We start from the raw sequence: 26,954 nt of genomic DNA on the forward strand, positions 1-26,954 counted from the left end.
TTATTATTATCCGTCAAAAATATAGGCGCCTATCTTTAGTGATGCAGCGCGGAGAGCCGCTTCAGAAACTTGCCGCGGCGTGGCTGGTGATTAGCCGGGATCAGCTCCGGTGGCCGTGTCGAAACCGTAATGCGCCGCAGACGTATGCAGTGTAAATAAGGGTAAATAAGTCAGTTATGATGTTCTTTGGTAATGTAAATATTCTTTGCTCGCTTTGAATAACTAATTTGAAAGTAGGTGTAAATTTGATGAATTCCCAGCACTTAAGACTAAAATGGCACTTTGAGAAGCTTGATAAATACTGGCCCTGAACTGAGGACTCTAATCAGAAACTATGGAAACAAACAGGTAGGGGAACCAAGGAGAACAGAACTAAACCCATAAAGCTAACTAGAAATTTATACATATATATATATATATATATATATATATATATATATATATAGAACTTAAAATAAAAAAAACATGAAAAAAGTTCACTTTAAAATATAAATATTATATATATGTGTGTGTGTGTGTGTGTCCAGCTTCTACATACACAGTATCTGCAATGTCCTACCATTAAATGTATTGTCAGACTCTGCCAAATACAGCAGCATCCACACAAGCTGAATTCTCATGTACTAATTACTGTGCTCTGCATGAAAACCAAATTAGCATTGCATTAATTTGCAAACACTGATCTGCATTGGCACAGAATACATGTCTCATAATTCACAGTGACATCTTGGCTCGCTGAATTGTGTTGATGTTGTGTCTGTGTGTCTCTGACCTGATACTGCAGGCCGGTGCAGAGGATCAGATAGTCATACTTCACTTTACCATTCTCCATCAGCTCCAGGTGTTTGGCCTTGTGTTTGATGGCCTTCATCTTACCCTTCACCACGCTGATCCAGGAGCGCAAAGACAGCTGGGCTTGATCCTGATCGCTGTAGCAGTGACTGTGGAGAAACAGATCCCGCATCAATCTTACACTGCTATGAAAAGAGCAGCCAGAAGGACATCTGTGTCTTTCACTGTAAGCGGTTTTAGATTCTCAGTGCTCAAGGTTAACTGACTAACTGACTGAGATGCTCAGAATCAAGGTTTCGTGTGGAAGCTCTTCCTCCAGAGCTCTGATATGGTGTGTTGTATCAGTCGTTTGGATCCGTGGATTGGATTAAATGTGCCAGTCATGCAGAACTACTAACAGACATGATAAAACAGACGTTCCTGCTTTCGGTGAAGCTGCGCTAATGCTGCCGCTTTCAAAATATTGAAATATAAGGTAAGATGTCAGAATCTCTTGAGAGACCAAAGCAGTTTTAAAGGAAAATGTCACCCAAAAAATTAACATTTGATCTTGATTTATTCATTCCATCTTTGATAAACAAAAGGTATTCCGAGGAGCTTTTGGTTCTCTTGCTTTATACTGCCAAATGAATGAAGAAATTCACTACACTGCAAGAATTATTTTCTTACTCATTATTTTTTTTGTTTTCTAGTACAAATATCTAAACCTTCTTAAATCAAGATACGTTTACTTGAGAAGCAAATTACTTAAGATATTAAGTCTTGTTTTCTAAAAATGTTTGCAAAATTGAGTTTGTGCTTAAAGCTGACAGATTTTGTAATTACTTAATTTTGCAAAGATATTAAGTCTTGTTCTCTGAAAACAATTATGATCAAAATTAAGTGAGTTTATGCTTAAAACTGAGATTTTGTTTTGTTTTGTTTTAAGCATAAACTAACTTAATTTTTGATAGGATGTTTTCTTTAAAAATTCTCAAAATTAATTGAGTCAGTTTAAGTATTAACTCAACTAATTTTCCCCCCCCCCCAAGACTTAATATCTTATTAATACGGAGCCCCACACATGACACCAAGATTCCTGACTTGATTTTTAGTTGTCAAACCCCTAGAGTCAAGGTATGCATTCACCTTGAGACATATATACATATACATATACATGTATGTGTGTGTATTTATATATACATTTAAATATACACAATACACACATATATTATGTAAACACAAACTTTTATTTTGGATGGGATTAATCGATTTGACAGACCTAAATGATAAATTTTAGTTCATCTGCTCTATTACGGAGCCCCGCACATGGCATGCAGGAAAAAAATAGTAAGCTAAATCGTGTGCACGATTTACTAATTTGTTCCCTCGATTTGCTAAATCGTGCACACGATTTATAAATCGAGAGAACGAATTAGTAAATTGTTTTTTTAGTAAACCGATTTATTTATTTTTTCTTGCATGTCATTTGCGGGTCTCCGTATATTACAATTAAAATCTTATTAAAATTGAGTTAATGCTTAAAACAAACAAACAAACAAAACAAAAAAACAGTTTTTCTTTTCTGAAACAATAAGGCAAATTTGCTTCTGAAGTAAATGTATCATGATTTAAGAATTTAAAGAATGGAAAACAAGACAAAAATAATAAGTTAGAAATCTTAATTAATATAATAGAAAATTATTATAATAGAAATATAATAAGTTAGAAAATCATGTTTGTGCCGTATAAAAGCAGTCCAAATTAAATAACTCTCATTTATCTCATTTACAGTCATAATTTTCCAGCTTTCAGCATTTTGATCAGTCAACAACATCAAACCTAAAGCACAATGAATTTGACAGGAATGTGAATGAGATTTGAGCTCCAAAGGAGGGGAAATCATCAGTGAGTAACAGCATAATGTTTAGCTATTTTGACTTGAAAAAGTCAGTGCATTGACAACTCTGCTCTTTTAGGAGATCGACAGTATTATAAACTTGTAAACTTTTCTCCTAAGAAATTATTAGTAATGTTTATAATGAATTGACTTTTCATTCAAATATAAGTCAGGCCTTCGAGTTTGAACTCCACTGAGAGCCCAGGACAGCTTCAATGCTTTAGCACTTCACATCTGTGTGATAGAATGGAAATAAAGTGGTCTCTCCCTCTTTCATGGAGTGGAAATATGCTGCATGATGTCTGAATGCCTCTCGTTTGTAATGCATCTTTCACCTGGTAGCCAGAAATCTCGTGTTGTCATCAGAGTAGCGATCTGGAAGACCGTGAGCGGAGATGAGAGTGAGATTGTTGAATCTGAGATGAGGACTGGCGGGAAAGAGAAATGTAGTCGAGTGAGAGTCACATAATGTCATTGACCCTTTTATTTATCAACTTTATGCATCTTGACATTATACAAAGAATGGCTGACGTTCAAACTGTTGATCGAACATGTCTCCAAATCAATTTCAGGTACAGAAAACGTGTTGATTTGTGCTTTTCTGAAGAACAGACTGTGTAGGACAGATCTTGTCCATTTTGGATAATGAGGCTATTTTTGCCAATTTTTTTGTTCCTTTTTTTCTGTCCAGAAATGAATACCATTGAATGAAGAGAGGACCGTAACGACGCCTGAACAAAAGCATGCGGGGTGTGTGAGGTTATTCTGCAAACACTCGACGGACAGATGCTGAAATCCTTTAATTTCCAGCACAGCGCTGGCCTGCATTAAAGTGCTTTCTTCTCCAACCATCACAGTAAAAGCCTTTCCTTTTGTTTTGTCTTTTTTTCACTCTTGTTTTGTTTCCTGTGTGTAGTGGTCTCCCCCCGTCGCCCTCCCCCCATCCCCTCAGGAGTGTAAAAAGGTCTCTTGTCATGTAAATGCCCTGTTTTGTATGTGTTAGAAAGACATGATCTCTATCTGTGGCGGGAGAGGAAATCAGGCTAGCGTGTGTTAAAAGAGGAGTGCTTGTGAGTGTGTGAGGCCTGTGGACTGTCTTGATTGATCAGACGGAGAACGCTGGACACACAGCTGCAGCTCTGCGTTCTAGCGCTCTAAGCGATGCAGACAGACAGAGCTGCGACTGTCATCTTCAGCTATCTGTCTTTTATTTGAGCCCGTTTTTTCATTTAACTCTTTCCTGCATATGTTTGATTTGCACAAATGTTCACATGCAGAAGTATAAGATAGATTGCCATTTTTTAACAGCACTTGGGTAGTCAGTAAAATTCATAAAATTTTATATTATCCATTTTATTTATTTTTAAGGTTTCAAACCCTGTTAACAAAATTTAAGACATTCCTAAATACACTAAATGAATTAAATATAAATTAAAAACATTAATTGATTTGTGTGATTTTTTTTAGACATAGACATTAATTAATTTAAATGAATGAATGAATTTTTATTGCTAAAATAACATTTTAAAACATGTATACATTCAAATATTTAAACAAAATTTTGGACATGCCTAAATACACTAAATAAATTAAATGAAAAATAAATAGATTGTATGATTTTATTTTAATGATACCCATGAATTAATTTAATTGTTCAATTAATGTTTATTGCTAAAATAACGTTAAAATAAATATTAAAACATTTACAAATAAATTAAATTAAAAACAAATTGATTTGTGTGAATTTTATTTTGGGACATGCCTAAATACACTAAATAATTTAAATGAAAAAATAAACAGATTTGTATGATTTTATTTTAATGATACCCATGAATTAATTTAATTGTTTAATTAATGTTTATTGCTAAAATAACATTTTAAAACATGTATACATTCAATTAAAAATAAATTAAATTAAAAACAAATTGATTTGTGTAATAAATAAAAACAAGTATAAAAATAATACTAAAATAAAACAGGTACTCCAATGGTATGAGTAATTCTTTACTATATAGTATGCAAAGTATACATAGTATAAAAAGCAGTTGAGTAATATGCCCGAATATGAGAGATTCACAAAACAGTAGGCAAAAAAAGACCCAGATGAACTACTGCATTTGCTGATATTCAAAACAACCCCTCCCAAAATGCCACAGAAGCTGTCAAAGTCAAAATGTTGCCACAGTAAATGACTTTTCAAGTGCTATAGGCACCATGAATTTAATTGTTTAATTAATGTTTATTGCTAAAATAACATTGAAATAAAAAAATTAAAACATTTAAAAATAAATTAAATTAAAAACAAATTGATTTGTGTGGTTTTTATTTTGGGACATGCCTAAATAAATGTAATTATACATTTTAATTGTTAATTATTATTTAATTAATGTTTATTGCTAAAATACCATTAAAATACCATTTAAAAACATGTATACATTAAAATATTTAAACACAATTTGGGAAAATATTACGAATAAAAATAAAATAAAAACGAGGCTTGCACATTTAGCCTAAATTAACCACTAAATAGGAGTTCGCTAATTTGGGACCAGATGTTGTAGTTAATGATAAACATGATTTAAAGAATAACATTTTGTTTGATAAAATTGAGCAAATGTGACTATTATTATTTACTAGATGGCAATGGATATTTTCATTGTTGTTTCATTAAGAATTTATAGAATTAATTAAAGAACAGAATTATTTGTCCATCTTTTATATTAGAAAAAAATCTGGAATCTGTGTCAGTGTGAAATGTTAATCTTGTGTGTGTATGTATGTGTTTTCTCTCCGTAGGCTGTTCTTGACCACCAGCTCACAGCGTTCTGGCCTTATCAGCAGCTGACAGGCCTCTATTGTGGCCAGTGTCTGACTGCTAAGTTTAGGGGCCAAGCATCTTTATCGGTCCCCTATGGTCCTGCGTTTCACCCCATCCTCAGGGGTGATAAAGGACAAGAGAGCACGCGTGAGGGGGCCAATGGTTTTGGCTTGACAGATAAGCGCTGTCGGCCATGGCCTCCACCTTCTCCATTAGTCAGGCGGCCTCTACAGCGGCTGACCGGCCATAAGTTTAGTGGACACTAACTGCCTCATTAGTCAAGTCATTAGCGACAGCAAACACCAATTGCGGCCTAGAGAACAGTGGCAGGGCTAATTAAAGGGCCAGCGCGTGACCTCCACACACTGCCAGCTCTAGACAGCTGCGTGCCCGCGGTGCCTGCCAAAGCAGCAGGAGTTAACACACACACACACACACACAGCCGCAGAGCGACCCCTGGTTGCCAGGCAGTTATCAGCTTTCAGGAAACAAGAACGGCCTTAAATCACGGCTTTGTTTGGTCAAACGCTTTGCGAGAAGCTGCATCCAAACCCCTGACCTCTCCTGATATCCTCTCGAGAAATGACATTCTGAAAAGTGAAATCCTTCAGAGACTAAAGAGCTAAAGTGTGTGGAAGTCATTGTCTAAAAACAGTGTTTCCCAACCTTTTACTGTACACTACCGTTTTTCTTTAGGAAAGAAATTAAAACTTTTATTCAGCAAGAATGTGTTAAATTGATCAAAAGTTACAGTAAAGATATTTATAACGTTACAAAAGATTTCTGTTTCAAGTAAATGCTTTACTTTGGAACTTTCTATTCATCAAGAATCCTGAAATAAAAATATCATGGTTATCACAAAAAATATGAAGCAGCACAACTGTGTCTAACATTGATAATAATAATCTGCAATGTTTCTTAAGCAGCAAATCAGCATATTAGAATGATTTCTGAAGGATCATGTGACACTGAAGACTGGAGTAATGATGCTGAAAATTCAGCTTTGATCACAGGAATAAATTACATTTTAAAACACAATCAAACAGAAAACAGTAATTTAAAATTATAATAATTTTTCACAATATTTCTATTTTTAATCAAACAAATGCAGCCTTGCATTTGTCTAGTTGCCTGACATTTTCAAGAAAGACCTAACGGCACATGTTTTTGTAAATGAAATCTAGATGTGATGTTTAACAAAGGAAAGGTCAGTCTTTGTAAAGTGACTTTTGAATATCCTTAGTTGCATTTTCTATGTTACAAAGGTTTTTCTCACCAGAATGTGGCCCTGATATTGAAGTTGAAATCTTTCAAAGTACCACTTGGAGCTGATGCCTGGCTGGGAATCGCTGCTTAAAAATATTTTAATAAAGACAAATATTTTATTTGAAAAGTCTGTTTTTCAAATTCAGTGGTTTTAAAACACAAGAGATTTCTGTCCAGAGACAGAAGGATCCAGAATACAGGTATTAATTGGCGTGTGCTGGGCTGAGTGTTATTATATAAAGACATAAGCTCAGATTTCATGCAATCATTGTTTTGCTCAGATCCCTGAGGGTCACTCTCACTAATTATAATCACACTTGAGATGATGTCCCTCCACCCCCAGACAAAAAAAAACCTGTTTCAGACACAAATATCTTGTTTCTTCAAAAAAAAACTTGAATGCTATTTACTGTAGGGCTTAATAATCGGAGTTGACCATTTGATTGAAGTAGCGTTTCTAAAAATGGCATGCTTACCAGAATGTTAGTGCTTCAAGAAAAGCTAAACCCGTGTCAGATGCTCCCACTACCACGATTCTGGCATTGATGGTGACTTTCGGCTCCATGGTGAGTTTTCTGTTTGTGTGGTACAAGGCAAAAGGAGCCTGACAGGAAGAAATTTGAAACTATTTGACACTATTTGACACTATCTTTATTGTCATGTAACCCATACAAATGCTCACTGCTGGAGTTTTTCAGTGGCCAATTTTGATATATTATGAAATATGAAGCAGCACAGCTTTCTGATTTCTGAAGGATCATGTGACACTGAAGACTGGAGTAATGACCACGACATTCTAATTTATTGAGATGCACCTGTATATGTGTTTTAATGCCTTAGAAATGAAGCTTTAGGTTTGTGTGATGTATAGACAACACTGATTTAAATATGTAATCAAAATAATGTTAGGTATAAGGATTTATTAAAACTGATAACTGATGGATGCATCAGTTCGAATGGGTTCGAAATCATAAAGAGTTTTGTACTACATTATGTTTTCATCATTAGTGTGGTTTATGAATTTATAAGCATAAAACATACAGTTTAATGAAAAACAAATTACATTTATTTGTTGCTAAAACAGCTGTTTTGTATTTGCGGTCACTTAAACCACCAGCTCAACCGGACCTTATTGTTGAACACTGGATAATCACATAAGCCTCTGCTTGTCGATGCAATGAAATGGTCGTGTGTTGTGTTTCAGGTGTGTGTTTGTCCTTTAACCAGAGAGTTAACAGCTAACAGCTAAGCTCCGCTAACAGTAATTGCAGTTTTCCTAAAAGCACTGCTGATGTCCTACACACGGAAGGGTTCCCCTGCATGACAATAGTTTAATCAGAGCCAGAGCGACAGTATGTTTCACTGAGCACTTATTGGGCTAAAAAGATACCAGCACAGCGAACAGGAAAAAAGCATTTGCATTAGCGAGCACTATAACTCATCTAAAATATTGAAATGTGGTAATGTTAAAGAGTTTCACGGAGAGAAAGGAAACATACTTTATAAAAAAACGTGCAGAACACGTCAATAGGCTCTGCACCTAATATGAAGCATTGAAAAGATCAATTCTTGTAGAGATTTTACATGTTTGGTCGTCTTTGAATCAATTCAAAGCGAACAGCTGCCCTGTTCTCCTAATCATTCTCTCTCTGGTTCTCTAATTGGCCCTTGAAGGATGAATAAATTGAAGGATTTGTTCTGTGGTGCACCTTCTCTGATTTAAAGTGGCAGAATAGAGACGCGGTGGACTCTGGGAAGGGAGAGGCCCGAAACTATGCCATTTGTCATTGTAATATAAGGAAACGTAGCTGATTACACGGCCATCAACGACTGGCTCTTCAGAGTCATTCATTAAATGCTGTAATCAATGGCAGAGACTGAAGGAGGTTTAAATTCTGGACATGTGGGGCCACTTGAATCAGAAAATGCACAACAGGAATCATGTGCACAAAAATAATTTTCTGATGCCCTCCGAGAAGTTTTGAACATCAGAAAGAGATCAGTTTTGTTCAAAAATTTAAAATTATATTTTTGCATATATATACAATACTGTTTAAAAGTTTGGGGTCATATATTTTTGAAAGAAATCTATGTCTCTTCTGCTCACCAGCGCTGCATTTATTTGATCAAAAATAAAGTAAAAATACTCATGTTGTGAAATATTGCTATAATTTAAAGTAACATATAAAGTAAAGTATAATTTAAAGTTTTCTATTTGGCTATTACTTTATTCCTGTGATTCAAAGCTGAATTTTCAGCAGTAATTTCTCCAGGCTTCAGTGTCAGTTTCTTATTATTATCAATGTTCTTAACAGCTGTTAAAATTACGCACTTGCACATTTTGGGCTGAATTGTTTTTGTTTATTTTGGAAACCATAAAAATTTTTTCTGGATTCTATGATTGAAAAATTCAAAGAATAGCAATTTTTGAAATTGATTTTTTTTTGTAACATAATATCTTTACTGTCACTTTTGATGAATTCAATGTGTCCTTGCTAAATAAAAGTATTAATTTAATAATAAAAAACGTGCATTATATTTAGTCTGACCCCAAACTTAAATTGCCATCCAATTTAGTTTTTGTCATTTAAAACAAAAAAAGAAATTAAGGACAAACATTTGAAAATAGATAGAATGTTCAGCATTCAACTTCATTTAAATGATGTTTGATGTTTTTCTTAATACTTAAAATATGATGTCATTGTAATAGTTTGCATATTGAATTGTGATTGGTCTTCCTTGTATCTCTTTACCCTGTAGCTGTTGTGAAGGTGCTAAAAAGAATGGCGAACAAATGGCAGACTGTGCAAGTGTTAAGGAAACCTGTTTGAAAATGGTAAGGTTTTTTTTTTTTTTTAGAAGTTAAATGTTCTCCGATGTTGTTCATCTGCTCCTGACAATGATATGACAGTGACGTGACGTCAAACGGGAGCTGACCCTGTCCTCTCTGCTCAGGTAAAGCCAGCGCAGGTGCTCCGGTCTCAAACATGCAGGGCTTCTATCAGACATAATGCCCTTCGTAACCCAACACTCTATTGACGAAGACTGAACAGGTGCTTTAATTCTGATTAATTCATCTGAACCGGACAGAGGATTAACGCAGTCATTGCGCTCTTATCTGGAGCACTGCCTGGACACCAGTGTTGCTGAGCTACTAAATGGACCTTTCTAATGTGGACTGAAGGGTGACAGCTTGTGTTTCTTGCTAATGCACTACACACACACACACAGGTTTGTTTTTGTGAAAAGTGGGGACATCCCATAGGTGTAATGGTTTTTCTACTGTACAGACCGTATATTCTATTGCCCTTCACCAACCCTACACCTAAACCTACCCCTCACAGGAAACTTTGTGCTATTTCAGATTTTCAATACACTCCATTCTGTGTGATTTATATGCGTTTTGAAAAGTGGGGACATGGGGTAATATCCTGAAAAGTCACCTTCTCCTTGTAATACCTATGTCATACCCTTGTCATTATACAAATGTATGTCCTCATTTGTCACAAAAATGCGCGCGCACACACACACACACACAAAGCTACATATGACACAGCAGCTCTGTTCCAAACCTAATGAGCACCTTGTACTGCCTAAAATGGGCAGTGGTTTCAACTGGGTTTGCTTCAGAAACCAGACTTTACACTGGACTTCAAATGGTGACTTAATTGTCATATATCCACTGTAAAAATGTCCTGTTAAATTTATGGTAAAAAACGGCCAGCTGTGGTTGTCAGAAATTCACTGTAAAAATAAATAAATTTACTTTCCCACCTATATATATTGTAATTCATAGTTTTTACATGCAAAAACCATACATTTGACAGTATTTTTCATTAAAATTACATAATTTTTTATTTATTTAAAAAAAATTTTTTTACAGTTTGTGTGTTAGAATATATAAAGTTTGGGTTTGGTAATATTTTTCACAATGTTTTGAAAAGAAGACTCTAATATTTACCAAGGCTCAGAAATACACAAATTTTGTGAAATATCATTAAGAAGTAAAATAACTGTTTTCTATTTAAATATATTCTAAAATGTAATTTATTCTTGTGAGGCAAAGCTGAAATTTCAGCAGAATTACTCCAGTCACATGATCCTTCAGAAAAAGTTTGCCATGCAGAAGTACACAAAAATTAGTTAATAAGCTAATAATGTGAAAATAAAAACACAAATACTGGGTTTCACAAATATTTATATTGGTTAAATATAAATATTTAATTAGATTTCAATAATGTCCAGAGGCGGACAAAGTACTCAACTCCATTACTTGAGTGAAAGTACAGATACTGCTGGTCAAATATTACTCCATTACAAGTAAAAGTTGTAAAGACAGATTTTTACTTAAGTCAAAGTACAGAAGTACTTGCTTTTAAAAGTACTTAAGTACCAAAAGTAAATTTCCTTTTTTATGTCAATGCACATATTTTTTAATGTAGTGAAGTTAAAGTTATAAGTTCCCACAAAAAATAATACTCAAGTAAAGTACAGACACTCAAAAAGTGTACTTAAGTACAATACTCAAGTAAATGTACTTAGTTACTGTCCGCCTCTGATAATGTCATCTGCCGTCTTGGATTGATTATTCATAGCAGTGCATGAATAATCAATCTCTATGAATGATACATATGATGCTACTTTAGTATTTGACTAAAAGAAAATAAGTTTTGGAAGAGCCAATCATGTTGTGAACATACCTTAAAATGCTGCCTAAGCCACCTACAAGCTTTTATAGACCCGTGTTTGTAAACTGCCACTGGATATGGCTGGATAAGAATGCTGCTGCTTTACCTGTTAGAAACCAGCGTAAACATTCACCGCCATCTGCCACCATCCATCCATCTGTTTCTTTACAACTAGACATTCAATAACCTCAGGCAACAACGGCCCTGTGATCTGCTTCACGTACGGCTAACGATTCTGATGCGCAAAACGTGTAACGAGTGGAATAATGCAGACAGCTACGGCATTAATTATTGATGAACATAAGTGGGGGAAAAAAAGATGTCATGCTGTCCATTGACTGTTTAGGGATGGAGAGTTGCAAGTGTGACACAAATTATACGCGTGATGGCACATTCATTTACTGCACAGCACCCTCTTGTGGCATGTAATTTTCTACTCGATGTGATCACTAAAGCATGCATCGCGTGCTCATACTTCGGGTAAGTGATTTAAACAAAGCCATAGCCCTAAGTAGTACACTTCAATGTCCAAAACTGATTCCTCTAGCACTGTGCTGGTGAGTTGTATGGAATAGATTCAACTATTGGTTTTGTATACAAATAACACTACAGTTGCTTTTGTTGTTGCAGTATTTGATTGCAGTCTTTATGTTAATATTTCAGGAAGCTGGTTTTGTTCTGACCTGTTGTTTGGTGATCTGCTGGGACGGTGCGTTGATGCCCAGCTCCTCCAGCGGGGTAGATGATCTGTCGTCTCGGGCTCACCGGCACCATGAATTTCAACACCACTGTCAGAGAGTGAAGACTGACATTCTGAGAGCAAAGAAGGACAAATGAAGAAATGCTTGTCAAGCCCTGAACCAGAAATCAAGACTTCTGATGTAAAATATTTACTTGAAGCACCCCTGAGATGTTAATATTAAGTTAATATTTTAATAATATTATGAGACATTCACATGATAATTGTTCTCTGATGTTGGTTAATGGTCACATGACATACTTTTTCAGTATTTGTTATTTAGATTTTTATTGTTTTTATTTTTAAATGATTTATGTACAGGGCTACCCATATATAGGGCTGATTATGATTATGATTATTATTATTAATTTTAACTAATTCTAAAAATGAAGATATAAATATATAATTGTTGTAAATTACAGTTGCCTTTTAAAATTAAAAATGTACATTTGATAATTATAATAATTTGATTTTACACTACAAGTTACAATACTAATATTTCTATCTTAAATTCTTCACTTTTAAACGTTCAAATCCTTTTAAACCACTTTTAAATGTTTTTATTTTGGCGGAATACTGGTGAAATTCTGTACACATCTGTCCACAAAAAATGTTGCAAATTACACTACCAGTCAAAAGTTTAATAGAACAATTAATAAAAGGAATAATCGTGATTTTTAATGATTTTGAAAGAAGTCTCGAATGCTCGATAAGGCTGCATTTATTTGATAAAAAAATTGTAAAATCAGTAATATTGTTAAATATTATTACAATTTAAAATAAAAAAGATAGATTTTTAAGTGTAATTTATTCATGTGATGGCAAAGTTGAATTTTCAGCAGCCATTAATAATATTTGTGAAAATACTTTAATAATTTTTGTAATAATATTTCACAATATTACTGTTTTTACAGTTTTTACTATTTGTGATCAAATTAATGCAGCCATGCTGAACATAAGACACTTAAAAAAAAAACTGAATTATTCCAAAACTTTGAACAGTACTATATATTAAATTAAATTTTATATTCAGTTTAATTTATAGCTTTTCATCAACCTAAAAAAAGGACACTCATGTGTGCACTGCAAAAAATAATTTTCTTACTTATTTTTGTGTTGTTTTCCAGGACAAATATCTAAACATTCTTTAATGAAGATTTACTTGAGTAGCAAAATTTCATAAGATATGAATTCTTGTTTTCTGAAAATTGTATCAAAAATAAGTGAGTTGATGCTTAAAACTAGAACAAATAGCTGCCAATAGGGTCAGAAAAAGAAACTTAATTCAAAGGAAAAACAAGATTATTTTATTACCCCTTTGGCAGATGTTCTTGTTTTAAGCAAAACCTCACTTAATTTGGATAATTATTTCAGAAAATATGACTAAATATCTTATGCTGTTTTGTTTCTCAAGTAAATCTTTAAAAATGTTTAGATATGTGTACTGGAAAACAAGACAAAAGTATTGAGTAAGATAATCATTTTTTTGCAGTGTGAGATTACTGTCGTCTTTTTTTACAGGAGAAAAAGTGACTTTTGCCCACCTTATGGCTGTAATGGGGTGGGTGAAGGAGGTAATAGAGGCAGGACTTGTTTGCCAAGCGCAGCACCTCCCTAAAGATATATTTGGTGTGATGAAGGGAAACAGGGTTGAGGAAAAGGTGACACAGTCGACCGTGTTCCTCTTGCTGATGATGGCTGAAGTACATGAACCTCTCGACGTCAAAGTTGGCTCGGATCAACTCAATGTCCTGGGAGCACAAAATGCGTTGCATTTATTTATGGTAAGAAACAGCAATGACACACCATGACACATGATTAAAAACGTACCTCTTCATCTCTGATGATTATCAAACCAACTACTCGCCTCTCGACCTGAGCCACAAATGCCTGAAGAGCAGTTCCATCCTGAGAATGAGAGACAATGTTCAGACATCACGAACACTGGCCTGTCGTGGGTCTGAGACGGTCTAGTGTGTGGTTGGTGACAGACCGGGTCTTTTCGGGCCTGTAGAAACAGATCCAGATCTTCACTGATGGACTCCCGCTGACTGAGACTCCGTCAAACTCTGGACTGCTGGGATATCAGACGACACCGCCACTCGCACCTCCAATGTTCTGATGGACAAAAAAAAAATATTAGTTTGAAACATAAATCCAGGGTGTTGGAAACATAAATCCAAATGTTGCCACAAGATGTTATGGAGAAAAATCAACTCGATTCCTAGAAACATCTGAGGTCAAATACATTAGAAGACGGAATAATTGATTTATCTTCACTAGATCATCTTTTGAATCCGGCTTTATACGCTCACAAATACTATCAAGGTCAGAATATTGTTCTTTGATTGTATTGTGGTTTCAATCATGCTTTATTATACAATTCAAGCACTAGAATAGGAACTATTGATTCAGAGGTTTCTTTTTCCGCTCATTTAGATGATTCAGAGTGTGCGTGTACCTGATCAATCCCCACCGGTGACACAGGTAGAGTTCCTGCGAGCAGGTGCTGGTGTCCCGAGGAGCGACTCGGATGAACGACTGCAGCAGCGGGAACTCTGGAGTCAGTTTAGGTACAGAGATCACACAGAAATCCCGATCCTGTGAAACACCATAACAATTAATGTCAAATTTATGTTTATGTAAAACAGGACACAAAATGCAACTGGGCTTGAAGACACTGTTCACTCGAGAATGAAAATTCTGTCATTTGCTCTACCTTTTAAAAGTTTGGTAGTGGTAAGATTTTTGTATGTTTTTGAAAGAAGTCTCTTCTGCTCACCAAGGTTGCATTTATTTGATCAAACGTACAGTAGAAAACAGTAATACTGTGAAATATTATTAGAATGTAAAATAACTGTTTTCTATTTGAATATATTTTAAAGTGTAATTTATTCCTGTGATCAAAGCTGAATTTTCAGCATCATTACTCTAGTCTTCAGTGTCACATGATCCTTCAGAAATCATTCTAATATGCTGATTTGCTGCTCAGGAAACATTTCTGATTATTATTAATGTTGAAAACAGTTGTGCTGCTTCATATTTTAGTGGAAACCAATATTTTTTCAGGATTCTTTGATGAATAGAACGTTCAAAAGAACAGCATTTATTTGAAATCTTTTGTAACATTATAAATGTTTTTCTGTCACTTTTGATCAATTTAATGCATCTTTGCTTGATAAAAGTATCAATTTATTAAAAAAAAAAACATCCGAGTGACCCCAAACTTTTCAAAGGTAGTGTACTCTTGTCTTAAAGACGTATGACTTTTTTACTTCCACAGTACACAGAAGGATATATTTTGAAGAATGTCTCTCTGCTGTTTTCCAAATAAGACAAAAACTATATAAATATTAATAATTATAATATTTGTCTGTTTCTTACACAGACGTCAGAAGACTTGAAATATAGCATACATAGAAAAGAAAGCCACAGAGCAACATGAGAGTGAGTAAGTGATGATCATTTTCATTTTTGGGTGAATTAATACGTATTTGTGTTACATATTTGGGTGATTTCTGGATTCCTTAAATTGATGTACTGACCTGGAACAGTTTAAACAGGTACGGCAGGAAATCAGCTGATCTTTGAGGAAAGAAGACGACAAAAGAAATGAAAGCTTATGAGCATTATCTGTCCTGCAGGAGCATTGAGAAAGGCTGCCATGTTGGGCACTAAAAAGATAGTGTGGTTTAGTTGGTCTCGCTGTCACTTTAAGCATTCTACTCATTAATTACATGTTCATGCTCTGTGGGGAGCGACAGGCCTCCATATTCCACAACAGCTGGCCAATAAGGTGGCACACAGACCAGCTCAGCAGGAGCCAAATAACACTCAGACTGATTTTTACAACCGCTCCTCACTGAAAGCCACTGGAGCTCGGCCAGACGGTTTTCCTTTAACCAAAATTCATTTAACCAGTACAAGTTCTGATAGTACTTCAGAGGAGCCATATTTTACACTTTCATAGCATCATCCCACTAAAGTCATGGTTTCTTGAACCAAAAACAGTCATAATTGAGATTTTCATGACAATTATCCACCCTCTCTCTGAACCGTTGGCTGTTCTGATGGTTGCTAGATGGTTACTTCCTGGTCCAAGAAGTCCTCACCTAATTTCAAACTTCTTTTCCATTGTGAAGAGCTGGATGCAGAATGCATTAGGTGGCCCGTCTGATTCAGAGTCCTCACCTGAGTCCACCGTGTCTTTGATGCATGTCTCAAACACTCTGGCTAGTTAGAGAAACAAAAATAAGTTACTTGGCATGAATCACAAGGATTCTCAAAAATAGTAACTGGTATTCAAATGCAAAAGAAGGGAGAAACTTCTCAAAGATGATGTTTAGCTCTGACCTGCAGATATGTCAGTAGGCTCATCTCCACTCTCCTCCTCTGCCATCAGTTCACCCTGTAAAGTTTATTTGGAAATTCATTTAAAAAATATCCATAAAGAGCAGCATTAAATATTCTGAATGTGTCTTTTGAAACTCACTTCCACAGGTTCTTTGGCTTCATCATATTGCTGGGCATCAGAGATATTATTTTCCTCCCCCAGTGGATGTGGTTCCGCTGGTTTTTCCTCTTGATGAGCTGGATTTGTCTTTCTCAGTCCTTCAAATTTTTCAAGTTCAAACCACTTATTGAATACCTTCAAATCCATGTGACCACTCACACTGACAAAGCCAACGACAGCTCCTTCATTCTGTGTAAGTACGCATAAACACACATACATTAACACTTTAATTGGAATAATACTGCATTTTTTTTGCACTACAATAAAAATAATGAGATATTTACAATTCTATGGTAACAACGCCCTGCATCATATTTGCTGGATGAAATCCAATACTTCTTTATTACTCATTTTGGGATGCTGATTCCAAGAATAGTGCCTGTTTCATCACATTTTCTAACAAAATATGATGCATTTCGTAGCATTTTTGCTTTCGACAACCATTTGTAAGGTGAAGCTGTCTTGTATTCTCACTTAAGAAAAACTGTCACAAAGACATGATTCCTGTCTTCCTCTGTGCCAATTACAAGTATTTGTTCAATTCTAAGCCTATTTTCACATGTATGAATGAATCTCAAGATTTTATTTTAAGCCTAATCCTGATTTCCCCTTTTTCCACTCCTTTGCAAATTGTTAATAAGTTATGAATACTTCGTTTTGTCATTAAAATGGAAACTTTTGACATTTGACTGCTTTTGTTATTTTGTTAAATGCATTCAAGTTTATACATTTTTTTATTCAAAATGTAAAAAGATCTGAATTCTTATTTTGTGAAAAAAGTGTACGTGATGGAAAGTTTTAATGGTATTTTTGAACTTAGCATCATCAAATTAGGTATTATTAGGCTTTTTCTGTAAATCAGCAGATTTTGTTTTCAAGATGCAGAGCTGTCTAATCATAATTTGGGGTAAAGTTGTGAGGGAAAAAATGCTAAATCTTAATGGTACTAAAAATAGTCTTCTTTTTCTTCAAAAATAGAATTAATTCCTATTTCTGTTTGATTTTGGGGGGAAATATGACCTGGACATGCTCTTGACAGATTTCATGAGATTCACCCATATATAATTTAAAACTCTCATAAAAACTGAGTTAGAGACCTAGAAAAACAACACCTCTGTAATAATTTATGAATTTTCTCTGGAAATTTTTTTTTGTAATCCTCCTGGGCAATGTAGTACAGTTGGGCAATTCAGACAAAAGGCAAAACTGCTACAGATGTCTGGACACAATATGTTCAGTGTGAGTATGTCTTGGCAGGGGATGAGCTCTCATCTGCCATATGTCGCATGAACACATGTCAGTATGCGCCGCAGGGGAGAGAGTGGGGGGATCTTTTGTCCTGTCATTCCTGATAAAACACAATACTTCTTTATTACTCATTTTGGGATGCTGATTCCAAGAATAGTGCCTGTTTCATCACATTTTCTAACAAAATATGATGCATTTCGTAGCATTTTTGCTTTCGACAACCATTTGTAAGGTGAAGCTGTCTTGTATTCTCACTTAATCACCAGAAAAACTGTCACAAAGACATGATTCCTGTCTTCCTCTGTGCCAATTACAAGTATTTGTTCAATTCTAAGCCTATTTTCACATGTATGAATGAATCTCAAGATTTTATTTTAAGCCTAATCCTGATTTCCCCTTTTTCCACTCCTTTGCAAATTGTTAATAAGTTATGAATACTTCGTTTTGTCATTAAAATGGAAACTTTTGACATTTGACTGCTTTTGTTATTTTGTTAAATGCATTCAAGTTTATACATTTTTTTATTCAAAATGTAAAAAGATCTGAATTCTTATTTTGTGAAAAAAGTGTACGTGATGGAAAGTTTTAATGGTATTTTTGAACTTAGCATCATCAAATTAGGTATTATTAGGCTTTTTCTGTAAATCAGCAGATTTTGTTTTCAAGATGCAGAGCTGTCTAATCATAATTTGGGGTAAAGTTGTGAGGGAAAAAATGCTAAATCTTAATGGTACTAAAAATAGTCTTCTTTTTCTTCAAAAATAGAATTAATTCCTATTTCTGTTTGATTTTGGGGGGAAATATGACCTGGACATGCTCTTGACAGATTTCATGAGATTCACCCATATATAATTTAAAACTCTCATAAAAACTGAGTTAGAGACCTAGAAAAACAACACCTCTGTAATAATTTATGAATTTTCTCTGGAAATTTTTTTTTGTAATCCTCCTGGGCAATGTAGTACAGTTGGGCAATTCAGACAAAAGGCAAAACTGCTACAGATGTCTGGACACAATATGTTCAGTGTGAGTATGTCTTGGCAGGGTATGAGCTCTCATCTGCCATATGTCGCATGAACACATGTCAGTATGCGCCGCAGGGGAGAGAGTGGGGCGATCTGTTGTCCTGTCATTCCTGATAAAACACAAACTAACACAATTTCTGCCCCACTTTGCATAGAGTCCGTGAACTTAAGAGGTTAGTGTGCTCTTTTTTCAAGAGATAAATCTGAGAAGCAAAAAGCATGCAAAATTCCCGTGTTGCTTTCCATTTTCTTGTTTAAGAGAAAAACAACTTTGCATCTTGAAAAAAAAACTTCTGCTGATTTATAAAAAGCCATAATATTATGTAATTTGATGATGCTGAGTTCAATAAGATCAAAAACTTTCCATCACGTACATCATGTAAATAAGAAAGCAAAAATGCTACGAAATGCATCATATTTTGTGAGAAAGTGTGACATGCTCGAGCAAACAGACACCATTTTTGAAATCAGCACTCCAAAATTTATATAGTATAGTGTAGTATAGTATAGGATTTCATTTCTCAAATATGATACAGGGCAGTGTATTTAAAGAGGTCATATTTGTGTTTTTTTTATATGTGCACATAGGGAAAATGTAATTTTTTCAGAACCAAATTTTCTGAGCTTGATTATCCACATTAATTTTTAATCTCTCAATTGTAAACAAAACCTGACTAACTTCACAGACAGCTGCATGGTTCTCCTCGTCTTGAGCCTCGATGAGCTCAGACAGGAAGTACGGCCCGTGGGACTCCACCAGTGGCGTGATCTGTTCTGCAAATATGTGCATGAGGTCATCGTGATCTTCCACTCTGGGGAATATAAAGTTATTGCACCAGGAGTTTAATACATCACTGTGCTGCAAATGCCCTGTATAAACTGTATATTTGATATAAATTGTCTACAGCAGGACAAAAACAGTCTAGACGTGGATTATGATCAGCTTCACACTAGATGAAATAACACGAATGTCTGAATAAGTGAATGTCATATTTCACCCCAAATACAAGAGAAAAATAATTAAAAATAAGAAATTATATTTTGCATAGAGAAAGTGAAGATTTTTAGATTTCTTTATTTTAGATTTCTTTCAATTATTTTATGAAAATTAGTGCTATCAAACGATTAATCGTGATTAATCGCATCCAAAATAAAAGTTTTTGTTTATATAATATATGCGTGTGTACTGTGTATATTTATTATATATATATATAAATACACACACATGTATATATATATTTAAGAAAAATATGATTTGTTTACATATATGAAATATTTATATTTATTTATAATATAAATTATATATGAATATAAATATATATATGCATATAAATATTTTTTTTAATATATATGTATGTTTGTGTATTTATATATACATACTAAATATACACAGTACACACGCATATATTATATAGACAAAAACTTTTATTTTCGATTAGTTCACCCAAAAATGTTAATTAGGCTGTGTTTTACTCACCCCCGAGGCATCCTAGGTGTATATGACATTATTATTAATTTATATTAATTAATAATTAGCTATTTATTGTATTTAATTTTGCACTCCCATAAATAAAAAGTATTTATAAGATGTGCTTAATTTATTTAAAATTGTAAAATTTAATTTATTTTTATTTTGTTTTTGTAAGACTAATTGCATAATAATTTTCTTAACTCTTAACACTTACAGAAGATGAATGACATTGATTCTCCCAAACACAGCAACAGCTGCAGGACTGATCAGATTATTGATCTCTTCAGCATCTGACCACTCAGTTCTCCTCACAGCCACACTTTCAGCTTTACCAGCAGATGAAGTGATGGTGTTCACTGCAAATCTAATACAATTAAGAAAATATACAAATAGTTATGATTAGATACAGACATAAATTGTGCTATAGCTGTAAAGATTTGCCATTTGTTTTAATTTTTCATGTCTATAGTAGTTACTAGTTCGCACATAGAATTGCTAAACAAACCAATAACAAATCTTTAATTTGAGCTTAGTCGCTTGTACACAACAATACATAAGAAAAATAATGTTCATTCATTTAAATTTAAGACAAATGCAATATAAAAGCAATATAAAACAGACCTTTCGTGTGAGAATACTAAAAATCTGTTTTTAAAGAAGTAAATCTCAAGTAAACGTTCATCTGAAGTTACAGCTAACCGTTAGCGAGCGTCCTGTAACCATGGTGACTGAGCTCCGTGACATAGCAGCGGTCAAAGGTTACCGCGCGTCACGGCAGACGCGACGCTCGACACACACGGCATCGAAACGAACGGTTTTAGCGGCTTATCGAAGTTTAAAAACATAAAGAAATACGTAAAGTAGCCTTGTAGTAAAGTGACAGGAGCGTAATAATCATGGCGTCCACCGCGGCGGGTAAACAGAGAATACCGAAAGTGGCGAAGGTAATAAAATAAATAATGTTTTGTGAGTTAGCATTAGCTTGTAAACAACGTGAAGCGGTTGTGTTTCACCGTAAACACCTATTATATAATGTTTCTAGATGTAGTTAATTGAGTTAAACGTGGGTTTTGTGTTCAGGTGAAGAATAAAGCCCCAGCAGAGGTGCAGATCACTGCAGAGCAGCTGCTCAGAGAGGCGAAGGAGAGAGAGCTAGAGCTGCTGCCTCCTCCACCCAAACAGAAGATCACTGATGCAGAAGAGCTCAACGACTATAAACTGAAGAAGAGGAAGGTATAACTGCTATATGTTCTGTATATGATCACGACATGTTTGGCAAAATGCATGATGGTATCAAATGGTAGTACAACGGTACTTTGATGCATACCATAGTACTGTGTGGTTACTATATGCATGTACCGTGGTATTACCATAATGTCAAGAATACACTGTATTACCAAAGTAGTATATGTACCGACAACATGGTATTGTCAAGTCACATTTATTTATAAAGTGCTCTAACAATACAGATTGTTTTAAAGCAGCTTCACATTAATAAACAGTCTAAATGTTAATCTGTTGTGAAACATCTTCAAGACAATAGTGTCATTATTCAGCTCAATTTAGATCAGTCATGAGTTATGAAACAAATTCAATATTATCATGGTATGTGCCACAAAAATACTAGTATGTATATGTACATGGTTTTGTCTTGGTTCATGCTTTAAATAATTGACATTACCATGGTACATTTCCAGAAAACATGGTAATAACATGGTGCATGTCCAAAAAACATGGTTTTACCATAGCACATGTCCATAAAACATAGTATTGTCACGGTATATGCCTCAAAGACATGGTATTACCATAGGAAAAGTCCAGAAAACTTGATATTGTCATGGTACGTGACCCCCAAAGCATAGTATTACCAATGGACATGCCATAAAACATGGTGTTGCCCTGGTATGGGCTTAAAATATTATATTACCATGGTATATCTCTGGTCCATAGTGCATGTCCAGAAAACATAGTATTGTTGTGGTATGTGCCCCAAAAATATAGTTTTAAGGTGGAACGTGCCATAAAACATGGTAATACCAGGGTACATGCTATTAAAAACATTTTGTTACCATAAGTAATACAAGTTATTACCATAGTACATATCCAGTAAACTTGGTATTACTCTTGTCATGTTATATGCCACAAAAACATAGTAGTATTACCAAGGCACATGTCATAAAACATGGCATTGCCATGACACATGCTTTAAATATTTTATATTACCATGGTACATCTCCAGAAAACATGGAATTATCATAGTTGATATCCAAAAACCTGGTATTACCATAGTGCATGTCCAGGAAACATTGTATTTTCATGGTATGTGTCCCAAAAAATATAGTATTATCAATGTACATGCCATGAACATGCTTTTACCATGATACCTGCATTAAAACATGACATTACCATGGTGCAGCTCCAGAAAACATAGTATTATCATAGTACTTTCAAAAACTTGGTGTTATCATATAGAAAAACAAGAATTTGCCAGGGTCCATGTTCTAAAAATGCAATTGCTATGGTACATATCCAAACACATTCAGCTTTTTTCTATCAATTCAGGGGTTTGAAGACAACATCAGGAAGAACAGAACTGTCATCAGCAACTGGATCAAGTACGCACAATGGGAGGAGAGCCTGAAGGAGGTCCAGAGGTGAGTTTCAGTTCGGTGTCTGATGACTGAATCGTAGATTGGAAGTGATTTCTTTTAACTGTTTTTATTGTCTTCAGAGCTCGCTCTATCTACGAGCGTGCGCTCGACGTGGATCACCGCAACATCACGCTGTGGCTGAAGTATGCAGAGATGGTCTTATTTAAAAAACAAACAAAAAACACATGACTTTCTTAGAAACCTTTTGGTCTTTGCTAAACCAGTTTGTAGTTTTAGCCATATTCAAAACATCAGTTTCTTGCTTAATGACGACTCTGTTGCTTATTATCATAATTTTCCACGCTATAGGCAAGCCCACACAATTATGATGCCTGGTTTGATTACCTGCGGCTGGTGGAAAGTGACACCGATGCAGACACGGTTAGAGAAGTGTACGAGAGAGCGATAGCCAACATACCCCCCATCCAAGAAAAGAGACACTGGAGACGCTACATCGCCCCGTGTCAATCAGTTCTGGTAAGCTTCCTTCTCATGATCATATAGACATTAATGCATTCGGACAAAGATACTCTGTTTTTTTTTTCTTGTTGTGACTCCTGATTCATTCTTTTGTTCATATGTTTATGCACCAGGTACAAGTATACCTATATGGAGGAGATGCTGGGGAATATTGTCGGCTGTAGGCAGGTGTTTGAGCGCTGGATGGAGTGGGAGCCGGAGGAGCAGGCCTGGCATTCGTACATCAACTTTGAGCTGCGCTATAAGGAAGTGGACAAATCCCGCAGCATCTATGAGCAATATATTCTTTCATAAATAGTCTGTTTCACCAGCTTTATCCGGATACAATACACATACAGTACATGAGTACTATGTAGCAAATCCCAGCTGCCTTGTTTCATTGCACAATGAAACTATATTATCGCCCAGCTCTTTATTTAAAGTTAGATAAGTATGTCCAACTTCAACTGCATACATACAGTATACTTGTGTAGAGTGATATGTACTATATGGCAAATATCAGCTGCTTGATTGCTTGTATTGTGGCATAATGCAACTATTATCGCCCAGCTTTAATTTGCTAAATGCACAAGGCATGGAGGTATTATAAATATGAAATTCTGAAAAGCGCTATAGAAATAAATTTGACTTGAAATGCATAAAATATATATAAAAATAAGCATATTATATTATACTATATTATTGTCATTTGAGTGAATGAATGGCTGTTACATAAAAATGTAGTTGTTATCCTTAACGGCAAAGCACTCGTGATGGTCCATCCTGAAGTGAAGAACTGGATCAAGTACGCTCACTTCGAAGAGAAGCACGGCTACATCGCTCGTGCGAGGAAAGTGTTCGAGAGAGCCGTGGAGTTTTTTGGTGAGGAGCATATCAATGAGAACCTCTACGTGGCTTTTTCCAGATTTGAGGAGAAGCAGAAAGAGGTATGAAGTCCTGTGTTCATGTCATCCAGTTAACACGAGACCCTTCTGATGTTTCCTGTTCAGACCTGACCGTTCGCTTTGTGTCTTTTAGTTTGAGAGAGTTCGCATCATCTATAAATACGCTTTGGACAGAATCCCCAAGCAACAGGCCCAGGAGCTGTTTAAGAACTACACTGTGTTTGAGAAGAGGTTTGGAGACAGGAGAGGAATTGAGGACGTGATTGTCAGCAAAAGGAGGTTTCAGTATGAAGAGGAAGTCAAGGTGAATCATTCAACAAAATGTATTATGTTAATAAATGTATTAAATTATTAATAATAATAATATGATTGTAATATGTATTGTGTAATGTAACATATCATATAAAATAAAGCTAAAATTATATTTTAACATTAAAACTATATTTGTATAAATGAAAATTAACTACGCTCTCTATGAGGAGCTGGAGGTCAAGGTATGATAGACATCAGTGAGCTGAAGTATTCAGCATTCATTTTTATCTCTCAGTTAAGCCGTGGAATTACATGTGCATGTTTAGAGTCAGATCTTGGTGTCATAAGTTTAGTCTGGTTTGTTTAGGAGCCTGAGAGAACGAGGCAGGTGTACCAGGCATGTCTGGAGCTTATACCACACAAAAAGGTAAAACTGTCAGTCTTAATGGTGCTTAAAAACACTATTTACACAACCTCATGTCATTTTTGGTGAACCAGTCCTTAAAATGTTAATTCTGCACTGGACAATTTGCAATAGGGCTGTCACGATTCCTTGATTAAATTTGAGTACTCAATTTAAAAAAAAATACTTGATTGCATTTTGCCCATGTCGATTAACCAGCAAAATAGCGCAAGTGGCACATTCCACGGGTGAGAATCCATGAAAAGCATTATTAGACCATTTTCTAAGGCTGCACGAAATATTAAAACCATTAAAAATCATAATAAAGCATAGTGCTGTTGTGAATTCACAAAGGCTGCGATTCAATTAAATATATGCGCTGCTGGTTTAATATGCGCTTTATTAATATGTGTGTAGCTTACATGCATTTCACAGCGGCTCCGTTCACAGTAAATGCTGCTCCACACAAACAGTTATCATTTACATTCGCGGACCGTCTCAATCTCCATCTTTGCATGTGCTGTGAGCCTGAGTTGCTTATAACGTTTTGCGAACAATGTGCACCATTTTATCAGATTTATAAGGTAAATAATTTATAAACCCACATCAACACAGGAGAATACATCATTATCTTTCTAAATATGCCAACCGATCATCGCGACAGAATAAAAGTTTAAACCCTCACTTTGAGTTTGCATGTTTTGATGTCCACATGTTCTTGTTTGAGAAATGACAGCGGCTGTAGCATTTCTATCATAAAGATGTGGCCAAATATTAAAGAATAAGTGGACATGAATTAAAAGTTGTTTAGTAAAGTGTCAAAAAAATTTGTCAAGCTGTTGGCGCCCTCTGCAGGCATTTGATATAATACATAATTTATATAAGTTATGATTATATTGTTTTATTACATTATGTATTTTAGCTGTTTTGTTCAATAAAACCATATGATTACTTGCTTTTGATATTTTATTTGAACCAATTATTATTGCCTCATTGCTATTATATATTGATTTTAAGTCATTTGTTCGCTTAGGTCTATTTTAATTACCACAAAAAATTATCTGATTACTCGATTAATCGTCAGAATAATCGACCGATTACTCGATTACAACAACAAAAAATCATTCGTGACAGGCCTAATTTTAACAGCTGAAAACAGAAAATGATGTGCTTGACACTGTATTTAATCTGTGAAATCCTCAAAGGGTTTTTCATTATGATGTAGCTACCATTTCTAAGTTGTTTTCTAACTATAGCCTGTATACCTTTGTTTTATATCTAGTTTACGTTTGCCAAGATTTGGCCCTTATATGCGCAGTTTGAAATCCGACAAAAAAACCTCCAGAATGCTAGACGAGGCCTGGTAAGTGTTTCACTCTTAAACAGACTTGTATACTTTTAGACTTCTGTTCTGTTTGGGATCAGTAAGATTGAAAAAAAAACAAAAAACATTAATACATTTATTCAACAAGGATGCATTAAATTGATCAAAAGTGACAGTAAAGACATTTATAATGTTACAAAAGATTTCTATTTCAAATAAATGCTGTTATTTTGAACTTCCTATTCATCAAAAAATCCAGGGAAAAAAATCAGTTCCCACAAAAATATGAAGCAGCACAACTGTTTTCAACATTGATAATAATCAGAAATGTTTATTGAGCAGCAAATCAGCATATTAGAATGATTTCTGAAGGATCATGTGACACTGAAGACTGGAGTAATGATGCTGAAAATTCAGCTTTGATCACAGGAATAAATTACACTTTAAAATATATTCAAATGAAAGCAGTTATTTTAAATAGTAATAATTTTTCACAATATTTATTTTTTACTGTATTTTTG

The 26,954-nt window shown here is 34.8% G+C and overlaps 1 protein-coding gene and 1 pseudogene across 1 annotated transcript in view; one reads left to right on the forward strand and one right to left on the reverse strand.

Annotated features, from left to right (window-relative positions):
- The window catches only part of LOC107719415 (cilia- and flagella-associated protein 61-like), a 24,404-nt pseudogene extending 3,162 nt beyond the window's left edge, over positions 1 to 21,242 (reverse strand).
- Positions 21,181 to 26,954, forward strand: part of LOC107719416 (crooked neck-like protein 1) — a 9,439-nt gene continuing 3,665 nt past the window's right edge. Inside the window, 11 exon segments of the mRNA XM_016526827.1 lie at positions 21,181 to 21,383; positions 21,520 to 21,672; positions 23,002 to 23,093; positions 23,171 to 23,298; positions 23,528 to 23,567; positions 23,684 to 23,850; positions 24,318 to 24,496; positions 24,588 to 24,758; positions 24,916 to 24,948; positions 25,074 to 25,133; positions 26,392 to 26,472. Of these exon segments, the coding sequence (XP_016382313.1) occupies positions 21,336 to 21,383; positions 21,520 to 21,672; positions 23,002 to 23,093; positions 23,171 to 23,298; positions 23,528 to 23,567; positions 23,684 to 23,850; positions 24,318 to 24,496; positions 24,588 to 24,758; positions 24,916 to 24,948; positions 25,074 to 25,133; positions 26,392 to 26,472 (1,152 nt within the window). The 5' untranslated portion in view covers positions 21,181 to 21,335.

This window comes from Sinocyclocheilus rhinocerous, unplaced genomic scaffold (genome assembly GCF_001515625.1).
Source record: "Sinocyclocheilus rhinocerous isolate Xijiao unplaced genomic scaffold, SAMN03320098_v1.1 scaffold303, whole genome shotgun sequence".
In the NCBI taxonomy this organism is placed as follows: Eukaryota; Metazoa; Chordata; class Actinopteri; order Cypriniformes; family Cyprinidae; genus Sinocyclocheilus; species Sinocyclocheilus rhinocerous.